This window comes from Pleurodeles waltl, chromosome 12 (genome assembly GCF_031143425.1).
Source record: "Pleurodeles waltl isolate 20211129_DDA chromosome 12, aPleWal1.hap1.20221129, whole genome shotgun sequence".
NCBI classification, from domain to species: domain Eukaryota; kingdom Metazoa; phylum Chordata; class Amphibia; order Caudata; family Salamandridae; genus Pleurodeles; species Pleurodeles waltl.
In genome coordinates, this window is record NC_090451.1 from 13,158,291 (window position 1) to 13,185,062 (window position 26,772).

The 26,772-nt window shown below is 48.6% G+C and overlaps 1 protein-coding gene across 14 annotated transcripts in view; it reads right to left on the minus strand.

The window, feature by feature from the left end:
• The window catches only part of DAZAP1 (DAZ associated protein 1), a 432,244-nt gene that overhangs the window by 37,951 nt on the left and 367,521 nt on the right, over window positions 1-26,772 (minus strand). Inside the window, exon 12 of one of the 14 annotated variants that reach the window (XM_069215788.1) lies at window positions 14,914-14,968. The exons of the other annotated variants lie outside the window; for them this stretch is intronic. Within the exon in view, the coding sequence (XP_069071889.1) occupies window positions 14,943-14,968 (26 nt within the window). The 3' untranslated portion in view covers window positions 14,914-14,942. The remainder of the gene's footprint in view (window positions 1-14,913; window positions 14,969-26,772) is intronic. 14 annotated transcript variants of the gene reach the window in all.

Sequence of the window (26,772 nt, forward strand, 5' to 3'; positions counted from 1 at the left end):
GACGGATGTGGGTGTGTGACTTGTCCCTGGTGCATCGTTAAAAGAGTCGGACTCTGTCTGAGTGGTAGATGTGGTCGTTCGGAGAGCATGAGGAGCTCCGTATACCATATTTGTCTGGGCCATCTGGGAGCTATGAGTAGAAGTCGACACCCCTCCGTCTTCATTTTTCTGATGACTCTCGGAATGAGCGGGATCGGAGGAAAAGCGTAGGCATAAACTCCTGACCATCTCATCGAAAACGCATTCCCCCACGAATCTTTTTGGGGAAGCCAACTTGCGTAGAACTGGCATTTCTTGTTCTCGAGAGTGGCAAATAGGTCTAAGTTTGGTTTGCCCCATAATAGAAACAGGCCATTGAGAGTTTTCTGGTCTAGCTCCCACTCGTGATAAGGAATCACTGTCCTGCTCAAGGTGTCTGCTAGAACATTGAACTGTCCTGGCACATGCTCCACTTTTAGTGAAATATTGTGTTTGATGGCCCATGTCCAAATTTGTTGGGCTAGCTGCGAGAGTTGTAGGGATCTTGTGCCTCCTTGCTTGTTTAGATAAAACATGCTGGTCATGTTGTCCGTCCGGATTAAGACGCTTGAACATTGTATCTTTGGCAAGAAAGCTTTTAGAGCTAAGTGTATTGCTTTGAGTTCTAGATAATTGATGTGGAGCTGGCTCTCTTGCTGATTCCAGATTCCGCTGATTTGCAGGTCCTGGCAGTGTGCACCCCATCCTTCGAGAGAGGCATCCGTTGTTACTATGTAACTTGGTGTTTGAAGAAGAAAAGACAGCCCTTTTGAGAAATTGGTTGGAGTCGCCCACCACCTCATAGTGTTCTTCATTAGAGGCGTTATGCGAATCTTGTCTTCGAAGGAGCTGAGGACCTGTGTCCATTGTATGTCCAATTGCTCTTGCAGGGGTCGCATATGGAGCCTGCAATCTGGGACTAGCGGAATGCACGATGATATCATTCCGAGCAATGATTTGTAGATGCGGACTGAAACTAACTTTTTTCTGGATAGGTTGTCTGCCAACGAGGTTAACTTTTGTTTCCTCTCGTGTGATGGGTACGCTTTGCTGCGTACTGTGTCCAAAATTGCTCCCAAGAAACTCAATTCTTGTTTGGGGTATATCTGAGATTTCTGGTAGTTGACTACAAACCCCAGGCTGTGTAACAATTGAAGGCAATAGGAAATATGATTTGTTACTTGGAATTTTGAGGGTGCCTTTATAAGCCAGTCGTCCAGGTAAGGGAAGACCTGGATACCTGCCTGGCGAAGATGTGCTGCTACTGGAGCGAGCATTTTTGTGAAGATTCTGGGGGCTGATTTGAGACCGAATGGTAGAACCCGGAATTGGAGGTGCATACTTCCTACCCTGAACCTTAAAAATTTGCGATGGTTGCGATATATGGGGATATGAAAATAAGCATCCTGGAGGTCTAGGGATGCCATCCAATCGCCCGTGTTTAAGAGACGCAGGACATCCTGCAACGTTACCATCCTGAACGATTGTTTCTTTAGAAACTTGTTTAGTGCTCTCAAGTCCAGGATGGGGCGCCAGTCTCCTGAGGGTTTCTTGAGAAGGAAAAACCGGGAGTAGAATCCTTTGTTCTTTTGAGATAAAGGGACTGGTTCTATTGCTCCTTTTGTTAGCATTATCCTTACTTCCCTGAGAAGTTGGCTCAACCTCAGAGGCGGTGTACCCGATGGAGGGACACTCGGTGGCGTTTGGATGAATTCAAGAGTATGACCTCTGGTCACCACATCTAGTACCCATCTGTCCGATGTTATAGCCTTCCACTTGGGGAAATAAGAATTGATGCGACCTCCGACCTTCAATATTGATTGGGGAGGTGTTGAGATTATCCGCTGGTCATTGCTTTCTGCCTGTATCTCTTGCTCGGGCAGCTCCTCTTCCTCTAGCCGGATGTTTGTAAGCTGCGGCTGGTGGTAATCGATAATGCTGCTGTTGTTGATGGTGCTGAAGTTCCTGGTCCTGTGGAGGAAGATGGATATTGTGACCTGTATTGTTGGTATCCACCTCGAAAGGAGTAATTACCTCTACCCCTTGCTCCACGAAAAGGTAGTTTTTTATATTGCAGGGTACCTAGGGATTTTGCTGTATCGGTATCCGTCTTGATAGCCTGCAGCATATCATCGACATGTTTGCCAAACAAACTCTCTCCATCGAAGGGCATGTCGAGAACACGAGTCTGGACTTCTGGTCTGAATGAAGTAGCTTTAAGCCACCCTTGTCTGCGCAGGACTGCTGCTCCAGCTAATTGTCGAAAGCCAGTGAGGGAAATATCTATTGCACTGTCTATTATCTCTGCGGAAACCCTTTCTCCCTCCTGCAAGACCTTTTTAGCCTCCACCTTGAGATCTTCTGGCAGTGAATCTACAAAAGCGGACATGTCTGCCCACATCTGCCGATCGTACCTTCCCAGGACGGCGAGGGAATTGGCCGCCTTGACCGTTACTGCAGCAACCGAGGAGAATTTCTTACCAATATTGTCTAGTCTCCTTCCCTCTTTGTCTGGGGGAGACGCAATAGGTGTAGAGGGGTTTTTGGATCGTCGTTGAGCCGCCTGTGATATAACCGAGTCAGGTTTCGGCTGTGAGACTAAACAGGCCGGAGAATCATCTGGGGCCTTGTATTTTTTCTCTAGCCTTGGCATTTGTGAAGGCACTGTTGCCGGGTTTTTCATTGCCTTCAAACCCTCCTGCCGTAAGAAATCCACAATCGGTATGGCTCTTACAGATCTCTTTGATGGCTCTTTAAAGTCATACAAAAAACACTCAGTTTCATGGGAAACAATTGCCAGGCCAAAACGTTTCGCTGCTCTCTCTATGATATTATGGAAACCTCCTATGTCTTCTGGAGGAGAATCCACTGGAGCTGCTGGAGGTGGAGATGGTGTGGGAACGAGATAGTCGCCCCATTCACTAGCCGCTGAATCTGCTAGCTCGCCCTCTTCCCTTTCGTCGTCCGACGAGAGGTAAGCTTCCGGAGCTTGGCTAGTTACAGGTCTACTAGCCTGTGGCGTTTCGGAAACATTAGTAGTTTGAGCTTGATGGTAACTCTGAGGTCTAGGTGGCGTGGACTGAGTTGACGGTGGGAACCTTTTATAGTAGTCCTTCAACATATGTTGTAAATCTGTCACTAATGTGCTAGGCATAGCTAGAGGCGATGGTTGGTTTGCCTGTGGATAAGATGTTGAAGCATAACTATGCTGGTAATGTTGATCCTCTTCTTCATCAAACTCTTGACATTTGACATTTAGTTGGGACGGGCTACTAGCTGCCCCAAACATTCCTTGATCCTCATCATCATCATCTAAAAGATGTTGCGGTGGGTATGGCAGCACCTTACTTGGTGATGTATGCATCGGCAAAATGTCAGATGGCTTGTCCCCAATATTAATAAGGGAAAGGGGTAAGAATCTGGTGGAGTCCTCATGATGGTATGAGGAATGATCTGGTGAAATGTCCAAAGGTTTGTAAACTGTTAATGCTGTGGTGATCGTCGGATCCATCGTCGACGGTTCCCTCGTCGACGGCTCCCTCGTCGACGGCTCCCTCGTCGACGGCTCCCTCGTCGACGGCTCCCTCGTCGACGGTACTGTCGTCAACTGTACTGTCGTCGACGGGTCTCTCGTCGACGGGTCTCTCGTCGACGCTTCCGTCCATGACTGCGTCTTTGTCAATGGGTCCTTAGTCGACGGTCCCTTCGTCGACGGGTATTTTAGCGACGACGGTCGCTTCGCCGACGTAGTTTGCGTAGATGGGAGTGCCCTGGATGATTTGTGAACCCAGGAGGCCTCCGCTGTCGACGATGTGGTTGCCGACGAAGCTCTTTTGAAGATTTTTGCAGTAATAATCGTCGTCGATGACAAAGGCGACGACGTCATAATCATCGGTGAGGATGGTGTTGTGAACGTCGACGATACCGTGGTCGCTGTTACCGTCGACACTGTCGTCGACGGGGCGGTCGTCGACGGTTGTTTTTTCACCAAAAAGAGTTTTTCTGTCTCTTTTTGTGGTGACAGAGACAGGGATGGTTTCTTTGAGGTGCTTTTCCGGTGTAACGGCGTAGTAGGTTCTGAATGAACCTTTTTTGGTCCATGTTTAACTGCCTCTTCAGTTAAGACTTGTTTAGTCTTTTTGTGCATTTTTCTTGGTGGTTCATCCGCACCTCTATCTCTCTCACCTGTTCTTTTCTGAGGGCGAGAAGTTTGTGGTGACTCTTCGCTGTCTGATGAAGGATGCTCTAAGGCTTTCTGTTTTTGCAGCCATAAGAGAAGTCTACCCTCTCGGTCTTTGAGGGTTTTTTGACTAAAGGTGCGACAGATTTTGCAGTCTCTCACCTTATGGTCTGGATGAAGGCAGTAAATACACTTCTTGTGGGGGTCATCAATATGTAGTCTCTTCTTCCCACAGTTGTCACAGTCTCTGAACAGACCCTTCTTTGCCTTTTCAGACATAGTAAAGTTGTAACTAGTTTCCTGAGAGAAAAAACAATCTTCAGTCAGAAAATAGGAAAAAAACTGAGCAGAGCTCAGGGAGACTCCCTTCACACGACGTGCGGTAGAAAATCTGAGGGAATTCAGCCTCTGTTGGGAGTGTTTGGGAGGGGCTGAATCCTGATTGGTTGATACTCAAGTTTGGGTCTTTTCACAAAACAAAGTGGATAGACTGTAAAATACCCTATGAGGCCTACTAGGGCCTACTGGTTTTATTTTTACTGACTTACTGCTTTTTATATATTTAAGTTTACCGTGAGGCTCCCACCTCGACGACGGGGATGATTCAAGCATGTGAATCTATGAAAGATCCAATACTGGAGAACCACAGGTTCAAACTATTACACGTTAACTTTGTGCACAGAAAGTACATTACACCTGACCGGCTCAATAAGATCAACCCAACGAGGGGGGCGAGTTGTCGTAAATGGGGCCTGTTGGATGCTTCTTTTCTTCATTTGGCATGGTCCTGTCAGATGGTCTATCAATTCTGACAGGAGGTGCTGAGTAAAGTGGAGGACGTAACGGGACTAGGACTCGAGGTGTCGCCTGTGACATACCTTCTAGGAGTGGTGAAGAGGTCCCGGGGATAGGAATATCCCATACAAACTTGCACAGCTGGCCTTAGTGTTGGCTAAATGTAGGGTGGCCATTGGCTGGATGAACTCCTGGTGCCCGGCCGTCTTCTGCTGGATTTGAGACTTGATGGAATGGGTTGCTGCTGAAGAACATCATCTGCGCATGACGCAGAGAGGGGAAGGGGCACTCAAGGCTGTGATTGCGTGGGGGACATTACTGGAATGCTTCTCTGGTGTGGAGGATTCAAATCTAGAAGGGAGCACGGATGAGGATGACTGATGATATGATCTATGTCATGCTTAAAAGAACGACAACCAACTGTGGTTAGATTGTGTTTACGTAATTCTTAAAATATGTACGATTTGGTCTCAGGTGGATCCTTCCTGGGGGTGCAGGGGGAATGTAATGCTCATTGTAGTGGGTATCATAGATTCTAATACCAGAATGAGTGTCTGCCTTATCTTACAGGAACCTGACCAAAAGGTACAAAAGAAAAAAAAAGTATGTCATCCTTGTATTGATGCGCACTACACTGCTTTTGATGGTTCCGTTTATTAAAATCAATAAAAACAGAGTCATATAAAAAAAAATTATAATAAAAAGACAGATGAATTTGAAGAGGGTCTGAATGACAGGCATATGGTGCTGAACCAAGTAATCAGTCCAGCTGCTGAATCTACAGAGCCAGTAGTTTGTCTCGCATTATGCCCTGTATAATTAGCTGCTGCAGGGTTTCACTTTTTTCTACTCAAGCGAGATGGTCCTGTTCACTGCAAATTATGTATTAACCATGGAATTTGTTTTTCTGACAGGCTCTTGACACTTCACTCTGCATCTTTGAGGTTGTGAATATGTTTTCAGGCAAAAGCAGCTGCTTTTTCTGGTCCTCTGTGTAGGAAGGTCACTCTTTTTGGCCTGGCTGCCCCTACTTTTTGCCTGTTATCAGAGTGCTTAGTCTGTTCTCACAACGATCCTGCTAACCAGGACCCCAGTGATTGTGCTCTCTCCTATAAATTTAGTTGCTTTGGTACCCTTTTACACCCCACAATCGACATACTGGTGTACCTCTGTAAGTCCCTAGTATATGGTACGTAGGTACTAAGGGCATTGGTACAGCAGGGGTCCCCCATAGGCTGCAGCATGTATTATGCCACCCATTGGAGCCTATGCAAACTGTCTGCAGGCCTGCCATTGCAGCCTGCATGAAAAGGTGCATACACCCTTTCACTACAGGTCACTGGAAGTCACCCATATGGTAGGCCCTCCTAGCCTAGAGGGCAAGGTGCAGGTTCCTGTGTCCGAGGGCACCCCTGCATGAGCAGAGGTGACCCAACGAACTACAGCTCCAATGCACTGGACTTCGTCAGTACAGGGAAGCCATTTTATCCATGTAGCTACCTGTGGCCCAGCTACATAATTGCAACTCCAAACCTAGGCTTGTTTGGTATCAAACATGTCAGAATCATACCCGAATACTAATGCCAATACTGGTGGCATGATTCCATGCACTCTGGGAGATCCTTAGAGGATCCCCACGTATTTCTCCTGACAGTCTTCCCGGGTTTGCAGGGAGCCCACGATGCTGCAGCCCCTCAGACAAGTTTCTGCCCTCCCGCTCCTTGACCAGCTCAAGCAGGGGAAGGCAGAACAAAGGATTTCCTGTGGGAGAGGGGATGCAACACCATCTCCCTTGGAAATCGGTGTTACAAGGCTGGGGAGGGGTAGCCTCCCCACGCCACTGGCTTGCTTTGAAGGGCACATTTGGTGCTGTCCTTTCATAATCCAGTTTGCACCAGCCCAGGGACCCCAGGTCCCTGCTCTGGTGCGAGACTACACAAAGGTAAGGGGAGTGACCGCTTCCCTGTCCATCACCACCCCAGGAGTGGTGCCTAGAGCTTCTCCAAGTAGCCACTTGATTCTGCCAACTTGGAAACAAGATGTGCAGAGGCCTCTGGGAGCATCTGGTTGGTCAGGACAGGTGACTGACGTCAGTGATACCCTCTGATAAGTTGTCACCTGCGCTGACCAAGCCCCTTGTTAGGATTATTTAGGGACTCCCAGACTGGGCGTGCAAGACTCCACCAAGACTCCTCTGCATCAACCTCTTCTGTTCATAGCCACCAGAACTGCTGCTGGACTTCACAGGAACCAAACCCGCCTGCAACTGGTGAGATTACCACTTTGCAACATTGTTTCTGCGGCTCCATCCAGCAATTGAAACATTTCCACTGCTGTGCATCCTCTGGGGTCAGCAAGACTTTCACTGCACCAAAGAAGCAAGAAGGAATCTCCCTTTGGAGTGGAGTCACTCACTTACATCCGCAGGCCCCTACGGCAACGACGTCCAACTGGTGGGATCGTCTGACCTCTGGATCTGCAAAGATTCTACAACAGGTGTTGGTTCTGAGGGATCCCCGGGTCCTCTCTGCTTCTCTCCAATGTGGGAGACAGTAAGACCTTCCCTCTGCCACTGGGACAGAATCCCTGTGCACTGCGACTGTTGCACAAACCAATACTTGCTGACCCCTGCTCCGAGGGATCTTCAGGCTCCAAATAGCTCCAGCATTCTACCTTCTGCAAGGACAGTCTATCTCCTGCTCCAGCGACATGCGACTCTTCAGGTGTGCTGACTGGGCCTCACTGCAACATACTGTGCCTGTCGCCAGTGGGTTGGTTGTGGGGGGCTATGCCTGCTTCTGCTGGCTCTCCTGTATTCTGAGGGTTAGCCGGACTCCCCTCCAAGGGTAGAGTATCCAGGACTGTGATATGTTACTGTGTGACTACTGTGGTATTGCAAGTGCTTCACATGCCTTCTAGATAAGTCTTGGCTGCTCACTACAGCTATGCTGGAGAGTCCTGACTGTCTAGACCTAGAATAGTCTGGATCTTGTGTTGGAGTGGCTGAACTTGGCCCTCCAACTACAAGGTGTCCCAAGTGAACCACAGTACCCTGCCCTATCTGACATTTTTGATGCCTTGATAGAGAGGCCTACTGCTTGCAGGGCCTGCAAAACCTTCTTCAGGTGGACCAGGTGATCCTGACAGTTGGCGTTAAAGACAGCAATATCATCAAGATAAGCTGCACTAAAGGACTCCAAGCCAGCAAGGACTTGATTCACCAACCTTTGGAAGGTGGCAGGGGCATTCTTTAAGCCAACGGGCATCACAGTAAACTGATAATGCCCATCAGGTGTAGATAATGCTGGCTTTTCTTTTGCTCCAGGTGCCAGATTGATTTGTCAGTACCCTGCTGTCAAGTCCAAGGCACTTAAGAATTTAGCTGCACCTAATTTGTCAATGAGCTCATCTGCCCTTCGGATGGGGTGAGCATCTGTTTTGGTGACAGAGTTAAGCCCTCTGTAGTTCACAGAAAACCTCATCTCTCTCTTTCCATCTTTAGTGTGAGGTTTGGGGACCAAGACCACTGGGCTAGCCCAGGGGCTGTCCGAGTGCTCAATCACTCCCAACTCTAGCACCTTGTGGACTTCACATTGATGCTTTGACTTGGTCAGACTGTCTAAATATTTTATTCTTGACAGGCATACTGTCTCCTGTGTCCACCTCATGGGTACACAGGTGTGTCTCACCAGGGGTCAAAGAAAAGAGTTCAGCAAACTGCTGGAGGACCTCCCTGCAGTCAGCTTACTGTTGGCCAGAGAGGGTGTCTGAATAGATCACTCCATCTACTGAGCCATCTTTAGGGTCGGTGGAGAGGAGATCAGGGAGAGGTTCACTCTCTGCTTCCTGGTCCTCATCTGTAACCATTAACATGTTTACAACTGCCCTGTCATGAAAGAGTTTGAGGCGGTTAACGTGGATCACCCTCTTGGGGGTCCTGCTAGTGCCCAGGTGCACCAGGTAGGTGACCTGACTCTTTCTTTCTAGCACTGGGTAAAGGCCGCTCCATCTGTCCTGGAGTGCCCTTAGAGACACAGGCTCCAGAACCCACACTTTTTGCCCTGGCTGAAACTCAACCATAGCAGCCTTTTGGTCATACCACATCTTCTGGAGTTGTTGGCTGGCCTCAAGGTTTTGCTTGCCTTTTCCATGTACTCTGCCATCCTAGAGCAGAGGCCTAGTACATAGTCCACTACATCTTGTTTAGGCTCATGGAGAGGTCTATCCCAGCCTTCTTTTACAAGTGCCAGTGGTCCCCTAACTGGATGGCCAAACAGAAGCTCAAAGGAGGAAAACCCTACTCCCTTCTGTGGTACATCTCTGTAGGCAAAAAGCAGGCATGGCAAGAGGACATCCCATCTCCTTTTGAGTTTTTCAGGGAGCCCCATGATCATGCCCTTCAATGTCTGGTTAAACCTTTCTACAAGACCACTGGTTTGTGGATGGTATGGTGTGGTGAATTTGTAAGTCACCCCACACTCATTCCACATATGTTTCAGGTAAGATGACATGAAGTTGGTAACTCTGTCAGAAACCACCTCCTTAGGAAATCCCACTCTGGTACAAATACCAATGAGTGCTTTAGCTACTGCAGGAGCAGTAGTGGACCTAAGGGGAATTGCCTCAGGGTCCCTGGTAGCATGATCCACTACTACCAGAATATACTGGTTCCCTGATGCTGTGGGAGGTTCCAATGGACCACCTATGTCCACTCCCACTCTCTCAAAGGGGACCCCCCGCCACTGGAAGTGGGGGGCCTTTGGATGGCCACCTGTCTAACCACTGGCTTGACAGGTGACACAGACGGTGCAAAACTCCTTAACCTTCTGGGACATATTGGGCCAATAGAAACGGTTGACTAATCTCTCCCAAGTCTCGGTTTGTCCCAAATGCCCAGCAAGGAGAATGTCATGGGCTAAGGTCAGAATTAACTTCCGAAACTCTTGAGGCACTACCACTCTCCTAGTGGCACCAGGTTTGGGATCTCTTGCCCCCAGTGTAAAGGAGCCCATCTTCCCAATAGACCCTGTGAGTTCCACTGACAGTTCCTTTTTCTTGCTAAGCTGCTTGCTGTCTTCAAGAAAGGGACAACTCTTTTGTCCTTTACACAGCTGTTCCCTTGAGGGTCCCCCTGGGCCCATGAGCTCAACCTGGTAAGGCTCCAGCTCCATGGACTCAGTTCCCTCAGGGGATAGAACATCTTCCTGGGAAGAGAAGTTATATTTCTTTTGCTGTGCAGACGCTGGTCTCCCAGTCATCTTTCCTTTGTTCTTGGACGGTTGGACCATTTTTCCAGACTCCAACACTTCTTTTTCACCCTGAGCCCTGCTCTGTGCCCTTGTCTTGACACACACCAGTTCAGGGATACCCAGCATGGCCCATGCTGAGGACTCCAGATCATTCCCCAGCAGACATTCTTTTGGAATTGCAGAGGAGACTACCACCTGTTTCATGCCAGTGACCCCCTCCCCATTCTTAAGTTACCTTTGCCATGGGATGGGCTTTAGTTTGATTGTCAGCATTGGTGACTGGATATGTCTGTCCAGCCAGGGACTGTCCTGGGGAAACCAGTTTGTCTGTCACCACTGTGACACTGGTACCTGTATCCCTCAGGGCTTCTACTCTAGTGCCATTGATCAAGAGCTCTGCCTGTATTTTTACATGTTAGGCGGCCAGGCAGCAAGTGTGGCTAAATCCACCCCACCCTCAGAGACTAATGTAGTTTCAGTGTGAACTCTGATTTGCTCTGGGCATACTGTTGATCCCACCTGGAGACTGGCTATTCCAGTACTAACTGGAGTAGTTGTTGTGGGACTTTTCTTTGGACAGGCCTGGTCTCCAGTTTGGTGTCCATGCTGTCTACAGTTTTGACACCATGCCTTCTTGGGATCAAGCTTTTTATCTTTACACCCATTTGTGGACTGTGAAGAGGCTCGGGCCCACCCTCCTGAGCAGGTTTTTGGGGCCCTGTAGAATACTCTTTACTTTTGTCCTTGGATGTCTCACCACCCTTCCCATGGGGAGGCTTTGTGACCCCTTTCTTTTGGTCACCCCGTGGAGGTCTTGACCCAGTGGTCTGCCTTCCTTCCTAATTCTTGAGGAGAAATAGGACCTAGGTCTACCAGATGTTGATGCAGTTTGTCACTGAAGCAATTACTTAACAGTTGTTCTTTCATAAATAAATGATACAGCCCTTCATAATCACTTACACCACTGCCAGTTATCCAACCATCTAGAGTTTTGACTGAGAAGTCAACAAAATCAACCCAGGGCTGGCTCGAAGATTTATGAGCCCCCCTGAACCTAATCCTGTACTCCTCAGTTGGGAATCCAAAGCCCTCAATCAGTGTAGCCTTCATGAGGTCATAGGATTCTGCATCTTTACCAGAGAGTGTGAGGAGTCTATCCCTACACTTTCAAGTGAACACTTCCCAAAGGAGAGCACCCCAGTGAGATCTGCTTACATTTCTGGCTGCAGAAGCCCTCGCAAAAGCTGTGAACCACTTGGTGATGTCATCACCCTCTTCATATTTAGGATGTCAGTATTGTATCTGACCCTATTTAAGTTGCTGCCACCATTGATGGGACTTAAACCCATTTCTTTTATTTTCCTTTCTATGGCTTCTCCAAAGCCAATATCTTCGCCATCCTTGCTAATAGTTTGTCCTCTTCATTGAGGCTGTCCCCAATGCTCACAGAGGCACTGGACTCCCCTGTGGAAGAACCAGGCTCTCTGACTATGATTTGGGGAGCCAGGGTTCTGGGAACCCTGGTCTCCCTAATTAGGGCAGGAGGGGTGAGTTCTTCCTCCTGTTCACTAATATTCCCATCTGAAGGAGCATCCTCAACATCAGAGGGGTGGTCCCTTGTGAACTCTGCCAAGAGCTCCTGGAGCTTTGCCTTGGTAGGGTTGGACCCAGTCTTTATCTTTTTAGTCTTACAAAGAGACCTTAACTCTGACATCCCTAGATGCAGGTAAGGTGTGAGGTTGAGTCCCATCACTGCCTCATCTGTGTGACTCATTACCACTCTAAAAGTTGGGATTACTTTTTAAGAATCTAAAAACTACTTCTAGAACTTAAGTCCAAACTTTTAAGCTCTAAACGAAAAGCTAACAGGGACTTAAACAAGGCCCTATCAGGACTTTTAAAGATTTAGAAAAATAGTCAAATTGCAAAAATCATATTTCTAATGACAATTTTTAGAATTTAGTTGTGTGATCAGATATTGGCTGAGTAGTCCAGCAAATGCAGACCCCACCGCTAATCCACCAATGTAGGAAGTTGGTTCTCTATATACTATCTCAAAGTGAGAGTTAGTGTGCACAGAGCCCAAGGGTTCCCCTTAGAGGTTGATAGTGGCAAAATTAGATAAGAAAATGAGTTACTTACCTGTAACTGTGGTTCTCCAGTATTGGTATCTTTCATAGATTCACATGCTTGAATCATTCCCCGTCGTCGAAGTGGGAGTCCCACGGTACATAGAAAGCAATAATTAGAGAAAAGATTTTTTATTTTTTTTTATTTTTTATATTGAAGTGAATAGGAGAAACACATTCAATTGTAGAACTATCAGCCTCTTTAGAAAGAGCCCAAATTTCAGCCAATCAGGCGTGACCACCCCTTTAGAATCCTCAGCACAGAGGCTCAGTCTCTCAGATTTTCTACTGCACGTCGTGTGTAAGGGAGTCTCCCTGAGCTCTGCTCAGTTTTCTATCTCTTCAAGAGAAATTCTTAGAAACTTTCACTTTGCTCTTACTGCAGAATTTTTCCATCATGTCTACAGTAAGAAAAGGTCTGTTTAGGCCTTGTGGGACCTGTGGAAAATTGAGACTTCACTGTGAGGACCCTCACAAGGAATGTATCTACTGCCTACATCCAGAGCATAAGGTCAAGGACTGTAAGATCTGCAGGACCTTTCCCAACAAGACTCTGAGGGACAGAGAAGCCAGGCTCCTACTTTGGCTCCAGAAAAGAAAGGCCAGAGAAGCTCTTTCTGAGGAGGAAGAGAGTGACACTTCAGTGACCTCAAAGAAAAGGAAGAGGTCTGTGGAGAGCCTATCCCCCAAGAGCAGTAAGTCAGCTAAGAAGCTGCATGCATTTAAGGACAAGCCGGAGGAACTACCTTCAACATCCTTAGACATTGTAAGTGCAGGGTAGCCAGAAAGAGTATATGGTCTGGGAGTCTGTCAATTACAAACTCCACAGTTCCATAATAGCTACACTGGGAATCAAACTTCTCAGCACAATAAATCCACATTGATGCCAGTGTGGGATTTATTAAACAATGCACACAGGGGGCATCTTAAAGATGCCCCCTGTATGCCAGTCCATCTCCTTGTGGTAGGTTGACCAGTTCTTGCCAGCCTGCCACAACCAGACGAGTTTGTGGCCACATGGGGTGAGTGCCTTTGTCACTCTGTGGCCAGAAATATAGCCTGTAACACCTCAAAGGCTCATGCCTGTTGTTACCGCGCCCCAGGGCATCCCAGCTAGTGGAGATGCCCGTCCCTCTGGACACAGCCCCCACTTATGGTGGCAAGTCCGGAGGAGATAATGAGAAAAACAAGGAGGAGTTGCCTACCAGCCAGGACAGCCCCTAAGGTGTCCTGAGCTGACCTCTGCCTTATGAAATCCTCCATCTTGAGTTTGGAGGATTCCCCCAATAGGAATAGGGATGTGCCCCCTCCCCTCAGGGAGGAGGCACAAAGAGGGTGTGGCCACCCTCCAGGAGAGTAGCTATTGGCTACTGCCCCCAGACCTAAACACAACCCTAAATTTAGTATTTAGGGGTGTCCCTGAACCCAGGAAATGAGATTCCTGTAACCTAAGACAAGGACTGCTGACCTGAAATCCCTGCAGAGATGACGGACACGACAACTGACCTGGCCCCAGCCCTACCGGCCTGTCTCCAGACTCAAAGAACCTGCACAGCGACGCATTCAGCAGGACCAGCGACCTCTGTGGACTCAGAGGATTGCTCTGCACCTAAAGGACCAAGAACCTCCCGAGGATAACGGCTCTGTTCAGCAACAAACTTGCAATAAAGAAGCAACTTTTAAAGAGACTCTCACTTCCCACCAGACGCACGAGTCCTCACACTCTGCAACTGACACCCCCAGCGCGAGTCCAGGACAACCAACACCGCAGAGAGGACTCCAACGACGTGGACACCCTGAGTCCACCTCCCTGCACCCCCGCAACGACGCCTGCATAGAGGATTCAGAGGCTCCTCCTGACCGCAACTGCCTGGAAACAAAGGAACCCTACTCCTGGACCAAGCACTGCACCCGCAGCCCCCAGGACCGAAAGGAACCACCTACCAGTGCAGGAGTGACCAGCAGGCAGCCCTCATCCTAGCCCAGTCGCTGACCGGCCCAAGCAGCCCCCTGTGCCCTGCCTGCACCGCCTGAGTGACCCCAAGGTCCCTCCATTGCTTTCAATAGCAAACCTGACGCCTACTTCGCACACTGCACCCGGCTGCCCCTGTGCCACTGAGGGTGTGTTTCGTGTGCTTGTGTCTCTTCCCTCCTCCTCTCCCCCTCCTGTGCTCTACAAACATCTCCCCCCCCCCCCCCTCATCTGCTCCCCAAGGACGCAGGTATTTACTCTGTTAGAAAACTAAGACCAGAGCACCCTTGTTCTCCATAGGCGCCTCTGTGTTTTGGGCCCTCCTTTGACCTCTGCACCTGACCAGCCCTGTGTTGCTGGTGCTGTGGCTTTGGGGTTGCTTTGAACGGTGGGCTGTCTGTGTCCAGGAGACTGACTGCATAAGTGCTTTATTTAAATGACAAACTAAACAAAACTTACCTCTCCCAAGAACTGTTGATTTTTGCACTGTGTCCACTTTTAAAATAGCTATTTGACATTTTAACTAAAACTGTGTGTATTACTGTTTTTAAATCAAAGTTGTATACTTACTTGTGTGAAGTGCCTTGCATTTGATGTACTTATATCAAATTTGAATCTTGTGGTTCTAAAATAAAGAAAATATATTTTTCAATATAAAAACTATTGGTCTGGAGTAAGTCTGAGTGTGTGTTCCTCATGTATTGCCTGTGTGTGTACAACAAATGCTTAACACTACCCTCTGATAAGCCTACTGCTCGACCACACTACCACATAATAGAGCATTAGTATTCTCCAGTATTGGGGTATCTTTCATAGATTCACATGCTTGAATCATTCCCCGTCGTCGAAGTGGGAGTCCCACGGTACGTAGAAATAATTAGAGAAAAGATTTAAATTTTTTTTTTTTTTTATATTGAAGTGAATAGGAGAAACACATTCAATTGTAGAACTATCAGCCTCTTTAGAAAGAGCCCAAATTTCAGCCAATCAGGCGTGACCACCCCTTTAGAATCCTCAGCACAGAGGCTCAGTCTCTCAGATTTCTCCGCACTAGAGATTACCGGAAAAAAAACAAAGGGGGTGGGTCGCATGTGAATCAATGAAAGATACCAATACTGGAGAACCACAGTTACAGGTAAGTAACTCATTTTCTTCTCCAGTATTGGGGTATCTTTCATAGATTCACATGCTTGAATCAGAATAGCCAGCAGTAAGAATTTTTTTTTGATTTCTGTAACACCAATAGTATGCCTGTGTATAACGCATGCTATCTGAACTCATATAGGTAATTAACATTTGCAAGTCAACCGTTAACCATATTACCTATATAAACTATATATATATATAAACATATATATACATATATATATATATATATAAATATATACATATACACACACACACAGATATATATATACATAAAATTATCCTTCTAACAGTACATAGAGGATAAGAGGTTATTGGCTCACCTTATGCAAATACTGTAAATTACGTAATACCGCTTGTCCTACCGCAGCATCCATTCTGTCCGTAGCTTCTAGGCAGTAGTGCTGGGTAAAAGTGTGAGCACGTGTCCATGTTGCCGCCCAGCAGATCTGGTTCAGAGGGACTCCAGCGAACAGAGCTGCTGAAGTGGATACCGCTCTAGTGGAGTGCGCTCTGACACTGGATGATAATGGCTTCCCTGCCAACTGGTGGCACAACTGTATGGCAGAAGAGATCCAGCGAGCTATGGTCTGCTTAGTAACGGCTTTACCTTTATTGATCTTTCCATAACTGATAAATAGTTGTTCAGATTTACGGAAGTTGATTGCCCTTTGTATATAAAATTTTAAACAGCTTTTAATGTCTAGAGAGTGTAGAGCTCGTTCCGCTGCAATTTGTGGATTTGGAAAAAGATTTCTGAGAACCACCGGTTCATTTAGGTGAAAAGATGATGGAACCTTAGGTATAAACTTCGGATTAGTTCTCAAAATGACCACCTCTGGCTTGAATTGGAGGAAAGGTGGAGAAATTGTGAAGGCTTGGATATCGCTGACCCTCTTCGCTGACGTCAAGGCCAGAAGAAGGGCTGTTTTAAAAGAAATGAATTTGAGATCCACCTTATGAATGGGTTCAAACGGATGTTTCATTAATTGGGAGAGCACAATGTTCAAATGCCACTGCGGCGCAGGATGATGAATTGGTGGAAACATCCTAAACAAACCCTTGAGAAATTGCTTCATTATTCTGGACGACCATAGAGAAGGTGACTGAACGTCCGTCGGAAACGGGATATGGCAGCCAGGTGCACTCTGATAGATGAATGTGAAAGGCCGGATTTAGCCAAATGTAATATGGCAGAATCTGTTCAGGAGAGGACCTTAGAGGATGAACGTTGGAAGTTGAGCACCATAAGCAAAACCTCTTCCACTTGAACTTATATGTTCGGTTTGTAGACTGAGCCCTGGAACAGGCAAGCACCTCCCTGCAATCTGGAGGGATATCTAGTCCATCGAATTCATAGAATTCAGGAGCCAGGCTGATAAACAAAGAGATGTCGGGTTGGGATGACGAACCTGACCCTGGTTCATTGTTAACAATTCCGGTATTGTCTTTAGTCGAACGTGAGGTTGTTCCGAAAGTAATAGAAGTTCTGTGAACCAGAACTGGCGTGGCCATCTGGGAGCAATTAATAGAACCCTGCATGGTTCCCTCTTCATCTTTTGCAGAAGTCTCGGGATGAGTGGAAGCGGGGGGAAAGCGTATGCATAAATCCCTGACCATCTGATCAAAAACGCATTCCCCTTTGATCCCTTCTGCGGTCGCCAGCTTGCGAAGTGTTGGCATTTCTTGTTGTCTCTGGTCGCAAACAGATCTAGAGTGGGTTTGCCCCAACGACGAAAGAGACGGTCGAGAACTGACTGATTGAGTTCCCACTCGTGGCAGCTGGTTCGAGTCCTGCTTAGGGCATCTGCCCAGGTGTTGGTGATCCATGGGAGATGTTCTGCTCTGATGGAGATTCGATGTTGAATTACCCAATGCCACAGCTTTTGCGCCTCTAGAGATGATGCTCGAGATTTTGTGCCTCCCTGTTTGTTGATGTAATGCATGACCGTGGTATTGTCTGTTTTTATCAAGACTGAAGAATTCCTGATGTTTGTGAGGAAGGATTTGAGTGCCAAAGCAACCGCTCTCAACTCCAATACATTTATGTGGAGAGTCGATTCTTGAGTGGACCATTTCCCCCTCACTGAAAGATCCTGCAAATGAGCACCCCATCCCTCTAGGGATGCATCTGTTATTACGTGCATGGTCTTGTCCTTCAGAAATGACAGACCGTCTGAGACGAGGGGAGTATCCTTCCACCATTCGAAAGCCTGCTTTGCTGATGGGGTTATTCGGATTACATCGTCGAAAGAGCCTTCTATTTGTTTCCATTGATTGTCTAATTGCTGTTGAAGTGTCCTCATGTGCAGACGACAGTCTTTTATCAATGGAATGCAAGACGATAGCATCCCCAGCAAAGACTTGTAAGTCCGCACTGAAGCGGACTTTCTTTTGCTGAGACGTGCTGCTAAGTCTCGAAGTTTCTTTCGCCTGTCCTGTGAAGCAGAGGCTTTCGCGTGAACAGTGTCCAAGATGGCTCCTAGAAAAGTGATGTTCTGGGTAGGATCTAGGTGAGACTTGGGGTAATTGACTGTTAAGCCCAAAGCTCCGAAAAGGGATAGACATGTCTCCGTGTCTATGGCAGCCTTCGATGTTGTTCGTGCCTTTATTAGCCAGTCATCTAAATACGGGAACACTTGTACCCCTAATTGTCTGAGGTGGGCTGCCACCGGTGCCAAAACCTTGGTGAATACTCTTGGGGCCGACCTGAGGCCAAAAGGCAACACTCTGAACTGGTAATGAATGCCTGCAACCCTGAATCACAAGAATTTCCGATGATTGGGGTGAATGGGAAAGTGGAAATATGCGTCCTGAAGATCTAACGATGTCATAAAGTCCCCTCGGTTGAGCAGGCGCAGGACGTCTTGAAGGGAGATCATGCAAAAAGATTGTTTTTTGAGGTATTTGTTGAGCGAACGAAGATCTAAAATAGGCCTCCAGTCCCCTGTCTTTTTCCGGATAAGGAAAAAGCGGGAGTAAAAACCTGTTCCCCTCTGGCTCCTTGGTACGACCTCTATTGCTCCCTTCTTCATTAAAATAGCAATCTGATCCATAAGCTCTTTGAGATGGGCTGGCGGGGGACCTCTTGGTGGTACATGAGGGGGAGGTTGGTTGAATTCTAGTGTATGTCCTCGGTTGATAATATCCAGTACCCATTGTTCTGAAGTTATTCTGGACCACTGGTGTAGAAATTTGGAAATTCTGCCCCCTATAAGAGTGTTGATATAGGGGCTGGGTGCAGACAGTTGATGAGGGTCAGTGCTTCCTTGCCGTCTCCTTGGCCTTGAAAGCAGACTTTCCTCTCGTTTGTTGCCTGAAGTGAGCGGATGACTGTTGACGAAAGGAATGCGGTTGTTGCTGGCCAAAGGTTGATCGAAATTGACCTTGGTAAGAGGAGTAATGACGATATTGTTGAGAGCCTCCTCTATATGAAAAGGTTCCTCTCCCTCCCCGAAAGGGCTGTCTTTTGCATTGTAGCGTTGCCAGAGATCTGGCTGTCTCAGTGTCTGCTTTAATAGACTGCAACGCATCATCGACATGCTTGCCAAACAAAAGCTCGCCATCATACGGCATGTCCAGAATCTTTAATTGCACTTCAGGCCTAAAAGGAGTAGCTTTGAGCCACCCCTGGTGCCTGAGTACGGCCGCCCCAGCCAACTGACGAAAACCTGTAGAGGAAACATCAATGGCAGAGTCTATGATTTCAGCCGAAATCTTTTCACCTTCTTGTAGAATCTTATGTGCTTCTACTCTACTGTCCTCAGGTAACATGTCTATAAATTGTGACATGTCAGACCACATCTGGCGATCGTATCTCCCCAGGATTGCTAGAGAGTTTGCTGCTCTAATAGTGGTGGCCGCCATAGTTGAAAACCTTTTCCCTATGGAGTCCAAACGACGTCCTTCCTTGTCTGGGGGGGGCAGTCAGAGATGCTGATGGATTCCTGGACCTCCTCTGAGCTGCCTGCGAAATGACCGAATCCGGTTTAGGATGGCTAATCAAATCAAATTTCATCTCAAGTCTCGGCAAGACTGCTGGAACGGAGGATGGAGTCTGCATGACCTTTAGGCCTTCCTCCCAAATGAAATCAACAATGGGTATGGCCCTTACAGACTTCCTAGTATCTTCTTTGAAGTCATAAAGAAAACAGTCTGACTGCTTCGATGTAATTGGCAGCTGGAATCTTTCGCAGCTCTTTCCATGACACTATGGAAGCCACCAATGTCCTGCGGTGGAGAGTCCACTGGTGGTGGTGTAGAAGGAGATGGAGTTTGGATTTGATACTCATCCCATTCAGGAATGAGAGAGTCAGAGTCCTGTATCTCACCTTCTTCTTGCTCGTCGTCGGATGAAGGTGAAGCAATACCCTGAGCAGATGAAGGTGCTGTGGCAGGGTCCGGAAATTCTGAAGGTCTAGCCGGGGTGGACACTGGTGTCTGTGGAGGTTGTACCGGGGTAGAAGAACCAGGTGGAGGAAATCTCAAATAATAATCCTGCATCATCTGTTGAAGGTTGTTTATCAACGAGACCGGCATCTGAACTGTCTGTTCTTGCTGTCCTTGAAGTTGTAGGTGACTTTGATCCTGCTGGTCCGAATAAGGCTGGAGATCTTCCTCTTCATCCTCCTCTTGGCACTTAATGCGTAGTTCAGATGGACTACGTGCCACCGGAAAGAAGCCATCATCAGAATAAACATCATCGTCATCATCTTCGTCAGCAAATAGATGCTGCGGAGGAATTGGTGTGACCTTACTGGGCGATGTATGTGATGGAAGCAATAGAGAAGACTTGCTCTTTATAGATAGAATTCTCTGCGGCAGGTAAGGAGATGCTCCAAAATGAGGATAATGAGTCGTCGACGGAGCCACCATCGACGGAGCACTCGTCGATGGTATTCTCATCGACGGTGTAGGCGTCGACGGAGCCGTCGTCGGTGGAATCGCTAACGGTGCCGCCAGCGTCGACGAAGTTGCCGTCGACGATGTCAATATTGCCACGCTTTCCTTTTCTTTGAGGTCACTGAAGTGTCACTCTCTTCCTCCTCAGAAAGAGCTTCTCTGGCCTTTCTTTTCTGGAGCCAAAGTAGGAGCCTGGCTTCTCTGTCCCTCAGAGTCTTGTTGGGAAAGGTCCTGCAGATCTTACAGTCCTTGACCTTATGCTCTGGATGTAGGCAGTAGATCAAATCAAATCAAATCATTAACATTTATAAAGCGCGCTACTCACCCGTGCGGGTCTCAAGGCGCTAGGGGGGAAAGGGGGGGTTATCGCTGCTCGAACAGCCAAGTCTTTAGGAGTCTCCGGAAAGCGGAGTGGTCCTGGGTGGTCCTGAGGCTGGTGGGGAGGGAGTTCCAGGTCTTGGCCGCCAGGAAGGAGAAAGATCTCCCACCCGCCGTGGAGCGGCGGGTGCGAGGGACGGCAGCAAGTGCGAGGCGAGCGGAGGGGGCGGGTGGGGACGTAGAAGCTGAGGCGTCTGTTGAGGTATTCCGGTCCCTTGTTGTGGAGGGCTTTGTGTGCGTGGGTGAGAAGACGGAAGGTGATCCTTTTGCTGACTGGGAGCCAATGCAGGTGTCTCAGGTGTGCGGAGATGTGGCTGTTGCGGGGTACGTCGAGGATGAGGCGGGCCGAGGCGTTTTGGATGCGTTGCAGGCGGTTTTGGAGTTTGGCGGTGGTCCCGGCGTAGAGGGTGTTGCCGTAGTCCAGGCAACTCGTGACAAGGGCGTGGGTCACGGTTTTTCTGGTGTCGGCGGGGATCCAGCGGAAGATCTTGTGGAGCATGCGGAGAGTGAGGAAGCAGGCGGAGGACACGGCGTTGACTTGCTTGGTCATGGTGAGAAGAGGGTCCAAGATGAAGCCGAGGTTGCGGGCGTGGTCTGCGGGGGTCGGTGCGGTGCCGAGGGCCGTGGGCCACCAGGAGTCGTCCCAGGCGGACGGGGTGTTGCCGAGGATGAGGACTTCCGTTTTTTCAGAGTTCAGCTTTAGGCGGCTGAGCCTCATCCAATCTGCGACGTCCTTCATACCCTCTTGTAGGTTGGTCTTGGCGCTGGCGGGGTCCTTGGTGAGGGAGAGTACAAGTTGGGTGTCGTCGGCGTAGGAGGTGATGATGATGTCGTGCTTGCGTACGATGTCGGCGAGGGGGCTCATGTAGACATTGAAGAGTGTCGGGCTGAGCGATGAGCCTTGAGGTACGCAGCAGATGATCTTGGTGGGTTCTGAGCGAAACGGAGGGAGGTAAACTCTTTGGGAGCGGTTAGCGAGGAAGGAGGCGATCCAGTCCAGGGCCTGGCCTTGGATCCCGGTGGAGCGTAGGCGGGTGATTAGGGTGCGGTGACAGACGGTGTCAAAGGTAGCCGAGAGGTCGAGGAGAATGAGGGCGACTGTTTCACCGTTGTCCATCAGGGTTCTGATGTCGTCTGTGACTGAGATGAGGGCGGTTTCCGTGCTGTGGTTGGTTCGGAATCCGGTTTGTGAAGGGTCGAGCAGGTTGTTGTCTTCCAGGAAGGTGGTCAGCTGTTTGTTGACGGTCTTTTCTATTACCTTGGCTGGGAAAGGTAGAAGAGAGATGGGGCGGAAGTTTTTCAGGTCGCTTGGGTCAGCCGTAGGTTTCTTTAGTAGGGCGTTGACTTCAGCGTGCTTCCAGCATTCGGGGAAGGTAGCAGAAGAAAAAGAAGAGTTGATGACGGTCTGGAGGTGCGGGGCGATGATGTCGTCGGCTTTGTTAAAGATGAAGTGCGGGCAGGGGTCCGAAGGGGCGCCGGAGTGGATAGAGTTCATGATGGATTTGGTTTCTTCCGTGTTGATGTGGGTCCAGTTGTTGAGGGTGATGTCCGGGGAAGCGGGTTCAGTGGTGTATGGTTGGGTCTGGTGTCCGAAGCTGTCGTGGAGGTCGCTGATCTTGCGATGGAAGAAAGTGGCGAGGGATTCGCACAAATCCTGTGAGGGCGTGACGGCGTTGGCGCTGGCGCTGGGGTTGGAGAACTCTTTGACGATGCTGAAGAGTTCTCTGCTGTTGTGGCTGTTTTTGTCTAGTCTGTCGGTGAAAAAGTTCCTTTTGGCAGTGCGGATCAGGTGGTGGTGTTCGCGTGTAGCGTTCTTGAGGGCGGTCATGTTGTCCGCGGTGTGGTCCTTGCGCCAGGCCTTCTCAAGGGCACAACAAGTTTTCTTTGATTCTTTGAGGGTGTCAGAGAACCAGAGAGGTTTTTTGGTGTTGGTCTGTCGATGCGTGCGTTTGAGGGGAGCAAGGTTGTCAGCGCAGTTGGAGATCCAGTTTGTGAGGTTGAGAGCTGCGTCGTTGGGGTCGGTGGTGAGGGTGGGTTGGTTGGCGGCGAGAGCGGAGAAGAGTTGCTCTTCAGGGATCTTGTTCCACTGTCGACGAGGGGTGGGTTGAGTGCGGAGGTGGGAGGTCTCGCGTCGGAATGTGAAGTGGACGCAGCTGTGGTCGGTCCAGTGTAGGGCAGAGGTGTGGCTGAAGAAGACGTGTTTGCTGGCGGAGAAGATAGGGTAGAGCGTGTGTCCGGCGATGTGGGTGGCGGTGTTCACCAGTTCTCTGTCCCTCAGAGTCTTGTTGGGAAAGGTCCTGCAGATCTTACAGTCCTTGACCTTATGCTCTGGATGTAGGCAGTAGATACATTCCTTGTGAGGGTCCTCACAGTGAAGTCTCAATTTTCCACAGGTCCCACAAGGCCTAAACGAACGAGTTACTTACCTTCGGTAACGACTTTTCTGGTGGATACATTAGCTACCTGTGGATTCCTCACCTCATGAATACTCCCATGGCGCCAGCATTTGACGGAAATCTTCTTACTAGTCTCTGCACGTCGACGAGGACGTCACTCTAGCCCACGCGACGCCGTCTGACGTCATACAGGCAATAAGAAGTCCTCGCCGACGTGCCGATGACAGTACCAACATTTTTTACGTGCATGAGAATAATAATAATAACCCAATGCAATGAAAGAGCAAAGCAACATCTCTTAATATTGTAAATCACACAACATTGCAATAAAATAGCTGTAGATTTAATATAACCTTTTTTTTTTTTTTTTTTTTTTTTTTAAACAAATAAATATATTTATACATACGAATCATGTATATACCCAATATATATATAGATTTATATATACATATACACATATATACAAATATCATACATGCAAAATGTATTGCAACTTTGAAGACCAAAAGGAGCACACTCAAGGATTGCTTGGAGAGACCAAAAAGGCAACGGGGAGGCGGGTGGGACCGTGAGGAATCCACAGGTAGCTAATGTATCCACCAGAAAAGTCGTTACCGAAGGTAAGTAACTCGTTCTTCTGATGGATACAACTACCTGTGGATTCCTCACCTCATGAATAGAGTCCCAAAGCAGTACCACGCCCGGCGGTGGGTGCCTAAATGGTCAAACCAAGAAATCCTGCAGCACTGACCGTGCAAAATGACCGTCCCTTCTGACCTCAGAGTCCAAACAGTAATGTTTCACAAAAGTGTGAAGGGACGACCAAGTTGCGGCCTTGCAGATGTCAACCACAGGAACACCCCTGGCCAAGGCCGAAGAGGCCGACTTAGCTCTGGTGGAGTGAGCTCTAATGCCCTCAGGCGGATCCTTCTTTGCCAAAGAGTAACAGATTTTAATGCAAAGAACAACCCACCTGGAGAGTGTTCTCTTGTGGACTGCCTTTCCTCTCCTCTTGCCCACGTATCCGACAAACAGCTGATCCTCCAGCCTGATATCCTTCATTCTGTCGATATAGAAGCTCAACGCCCTTTTTGGGTCCAGGCGATGTAGTCTTTCTTCCTCCTTTGAAGGATGAGGCGGAGGATAAAACGTGGACAAAGTGATTGTCTGAGCCAAATGGAAGGGTGAAACAACCTTCGGAAGGAAAGCAGCCTTGGTCCTCAACACCACCTTATCCCCATAAAACGTTATATAAGGGGGTTTAACCGATAAGGCCTGCAACTCGCTCACTCTCCTTGCAGATGTTATAGCTACCAGGAATACTGTTTTAATAACCAAATACCTTAAGGGGCAAGAATGCATAGGCTCAAAAGGGGACCCCATAAGGAAAGTCAGGACCAAGGACAAATCCCATTGAGGCATAACGAATGGTTTTGGAGGATATTGATTCAGAAGACCTTTCAAGAATCTGAGAACAATAGGGGATTTAAATAACGATGGTTGGTCTGGAAGACAAATGAAGGCTGACAAGGCCGACAAATAACCCTTAATGGTAGCTACTGCACAACCTTTCTGCGCTAGAGACAGTGCAAAAGACAAAACATGTGACAGATGAGCATGTAAGGGATCAATCTGTCTCTCTCCACACCACATAACAAATTTAGACCACCTATTAGCGTAGATAGATTTAGTGGAGTGTCGCCTGGCCGCTAAGATAACATCCACTACATCAGGCGGGAGAGAGAAGGAACTCAGGTTGCCCCGTTCAATCTCCAAGCATGTAGGTGCAGACTCTGGAGGTTGGGGTGTAAAACCTGCCCCTGCGACTGCGAGAGGAGGTCTGCCCTGAGAGGGAGACGGAGCGGAGGGCACAGTGAGAGTTGGAGAAGGTCGGAGTACCATACCCTCCTTGGCCAATCCGGAGCTATTAAGATGACTTGGGCCCGGTCTTGGCGAATTTTCCTCAACACTCGAGGAATCAAGGGTATGGGGGGAAACGCGTAAAGCAACTGGTCGCACCAGGTTATCTGAAACGCGTCCCCCAACGCTCCCTGCATCGGATACTGGAGGCTGCAGAATAACGGGCAATGCGCGTTCTCCCGAGTGGCAAACAGATCTATCCGAGGAAACCCCCACATCTGGAAGATTAAACAGACTTGATCTGGATGGAGACGCCACTCGTGGTCTGCCGAGAATTGGCGACTGAGACTGTCCGCACGTACATTCAAGACCCCGGCCAGATGATTTGCCACCAAGCAAATCTGATGGTCCTTTGCCCAGGACCATAGCCGAAGAGCTTCTCTGCAGAGAAGGTACGACCCTACTCCTCCCTGTTTGTTTATGTACCACATCGTGGTAGTATTGTCCGTCAGGACCTGTACCGACTGACCACGAAGGGATGGGAGGAAGGCCTTGAGAGCCAAACGTACAGCCCGTAACTCCAACAGATTGATATGAAACACCTGTTCCTCTGGAGACCAAAGCCCTTTGATCTCCAGATCCCCCAGATGAGCTCCCCATCCTAGGGTGGAGGCATCCGTTATTACCGTGGCCACTGGTGGCGACTGCGCGAACGGCTTCCCCTGTGAAAGATTGTTGCCCGCAATCCACCACTTCAATTCCACAGCAGCATCTCTGGAGATCTTGACAGTACCTTCTAAATCTCCCTTGTGTTGAGACCACTGCCTTCGGAGGCACCACTGAAGAGCCCTCATGTGCCAGCGAGCATGCGTGACCAACAGAATGCAGGAGGCGAACAGACCGAGCAGACGAAGGACCTTGAGGACTGGAACTACCGCTCCATTTCGAAACATTGGAACCAATTCCTGAATATCTTGAATCCGCTGAGGCGGAGGAAAGGCTCGACTCAATGTTGTATCCAGTACTGCCCCTATGAACAGGAGGCGCTGAGAGGGCTCCAGGTGAGATTTGGGCACGTTCACCGAAAAGCCCAGGTCGAACAACAACTGGGTTGTTGACTGCAGATGATGCGACACAAGCTCCGGGGACTTGGCTTTGATCAACCAGTCGTCCAAGTAAGGGAATACTGCTATCCCCTTCCTTCTGAGCTCCGCCGCAACCACTGACATCACCTTTGTGAAGACTCGAGGTGCTGAAGTAAGACCAAACGGGAGGACCGCAAACTGATAGTGCTGCGACCCTACCACAAACCGGAGATACTTCCTGTGCGACTTGAGTATCGGGATATGAAAGTAAGCATCCTGCAAGTCGACAGACACCATCCAATCTTCCTTGTTCAACGCCAAAAGCACCTGTGCTAGGGTCAGCATCTTGAACTTTTCCTGTTTGAGGAACCAATTCAAGATCCTCAGATCCAGGATTGGTCTCAACTGACCATCCTTTTTGGGAATCAGGAAGTATCTTGAGTAACAACCTCGACCCTTTTCCTGCTCTGGGACCAACTCTACCGCGCCCTTTGAAAGGAGGACTTGAACCTCCTGTTCTAGCAACAGGAGGTGTTCTTCTGAACAATAAGATGGGCGGGGCGGGATGAGGGGCGGGAACTCCCGAAAGGGAAGGGCGTAGCCTTTTCCCACAATGCCGAGAACCCAAGTGTCCGTTGTGATAGACCTCCACTTGTGGAGAA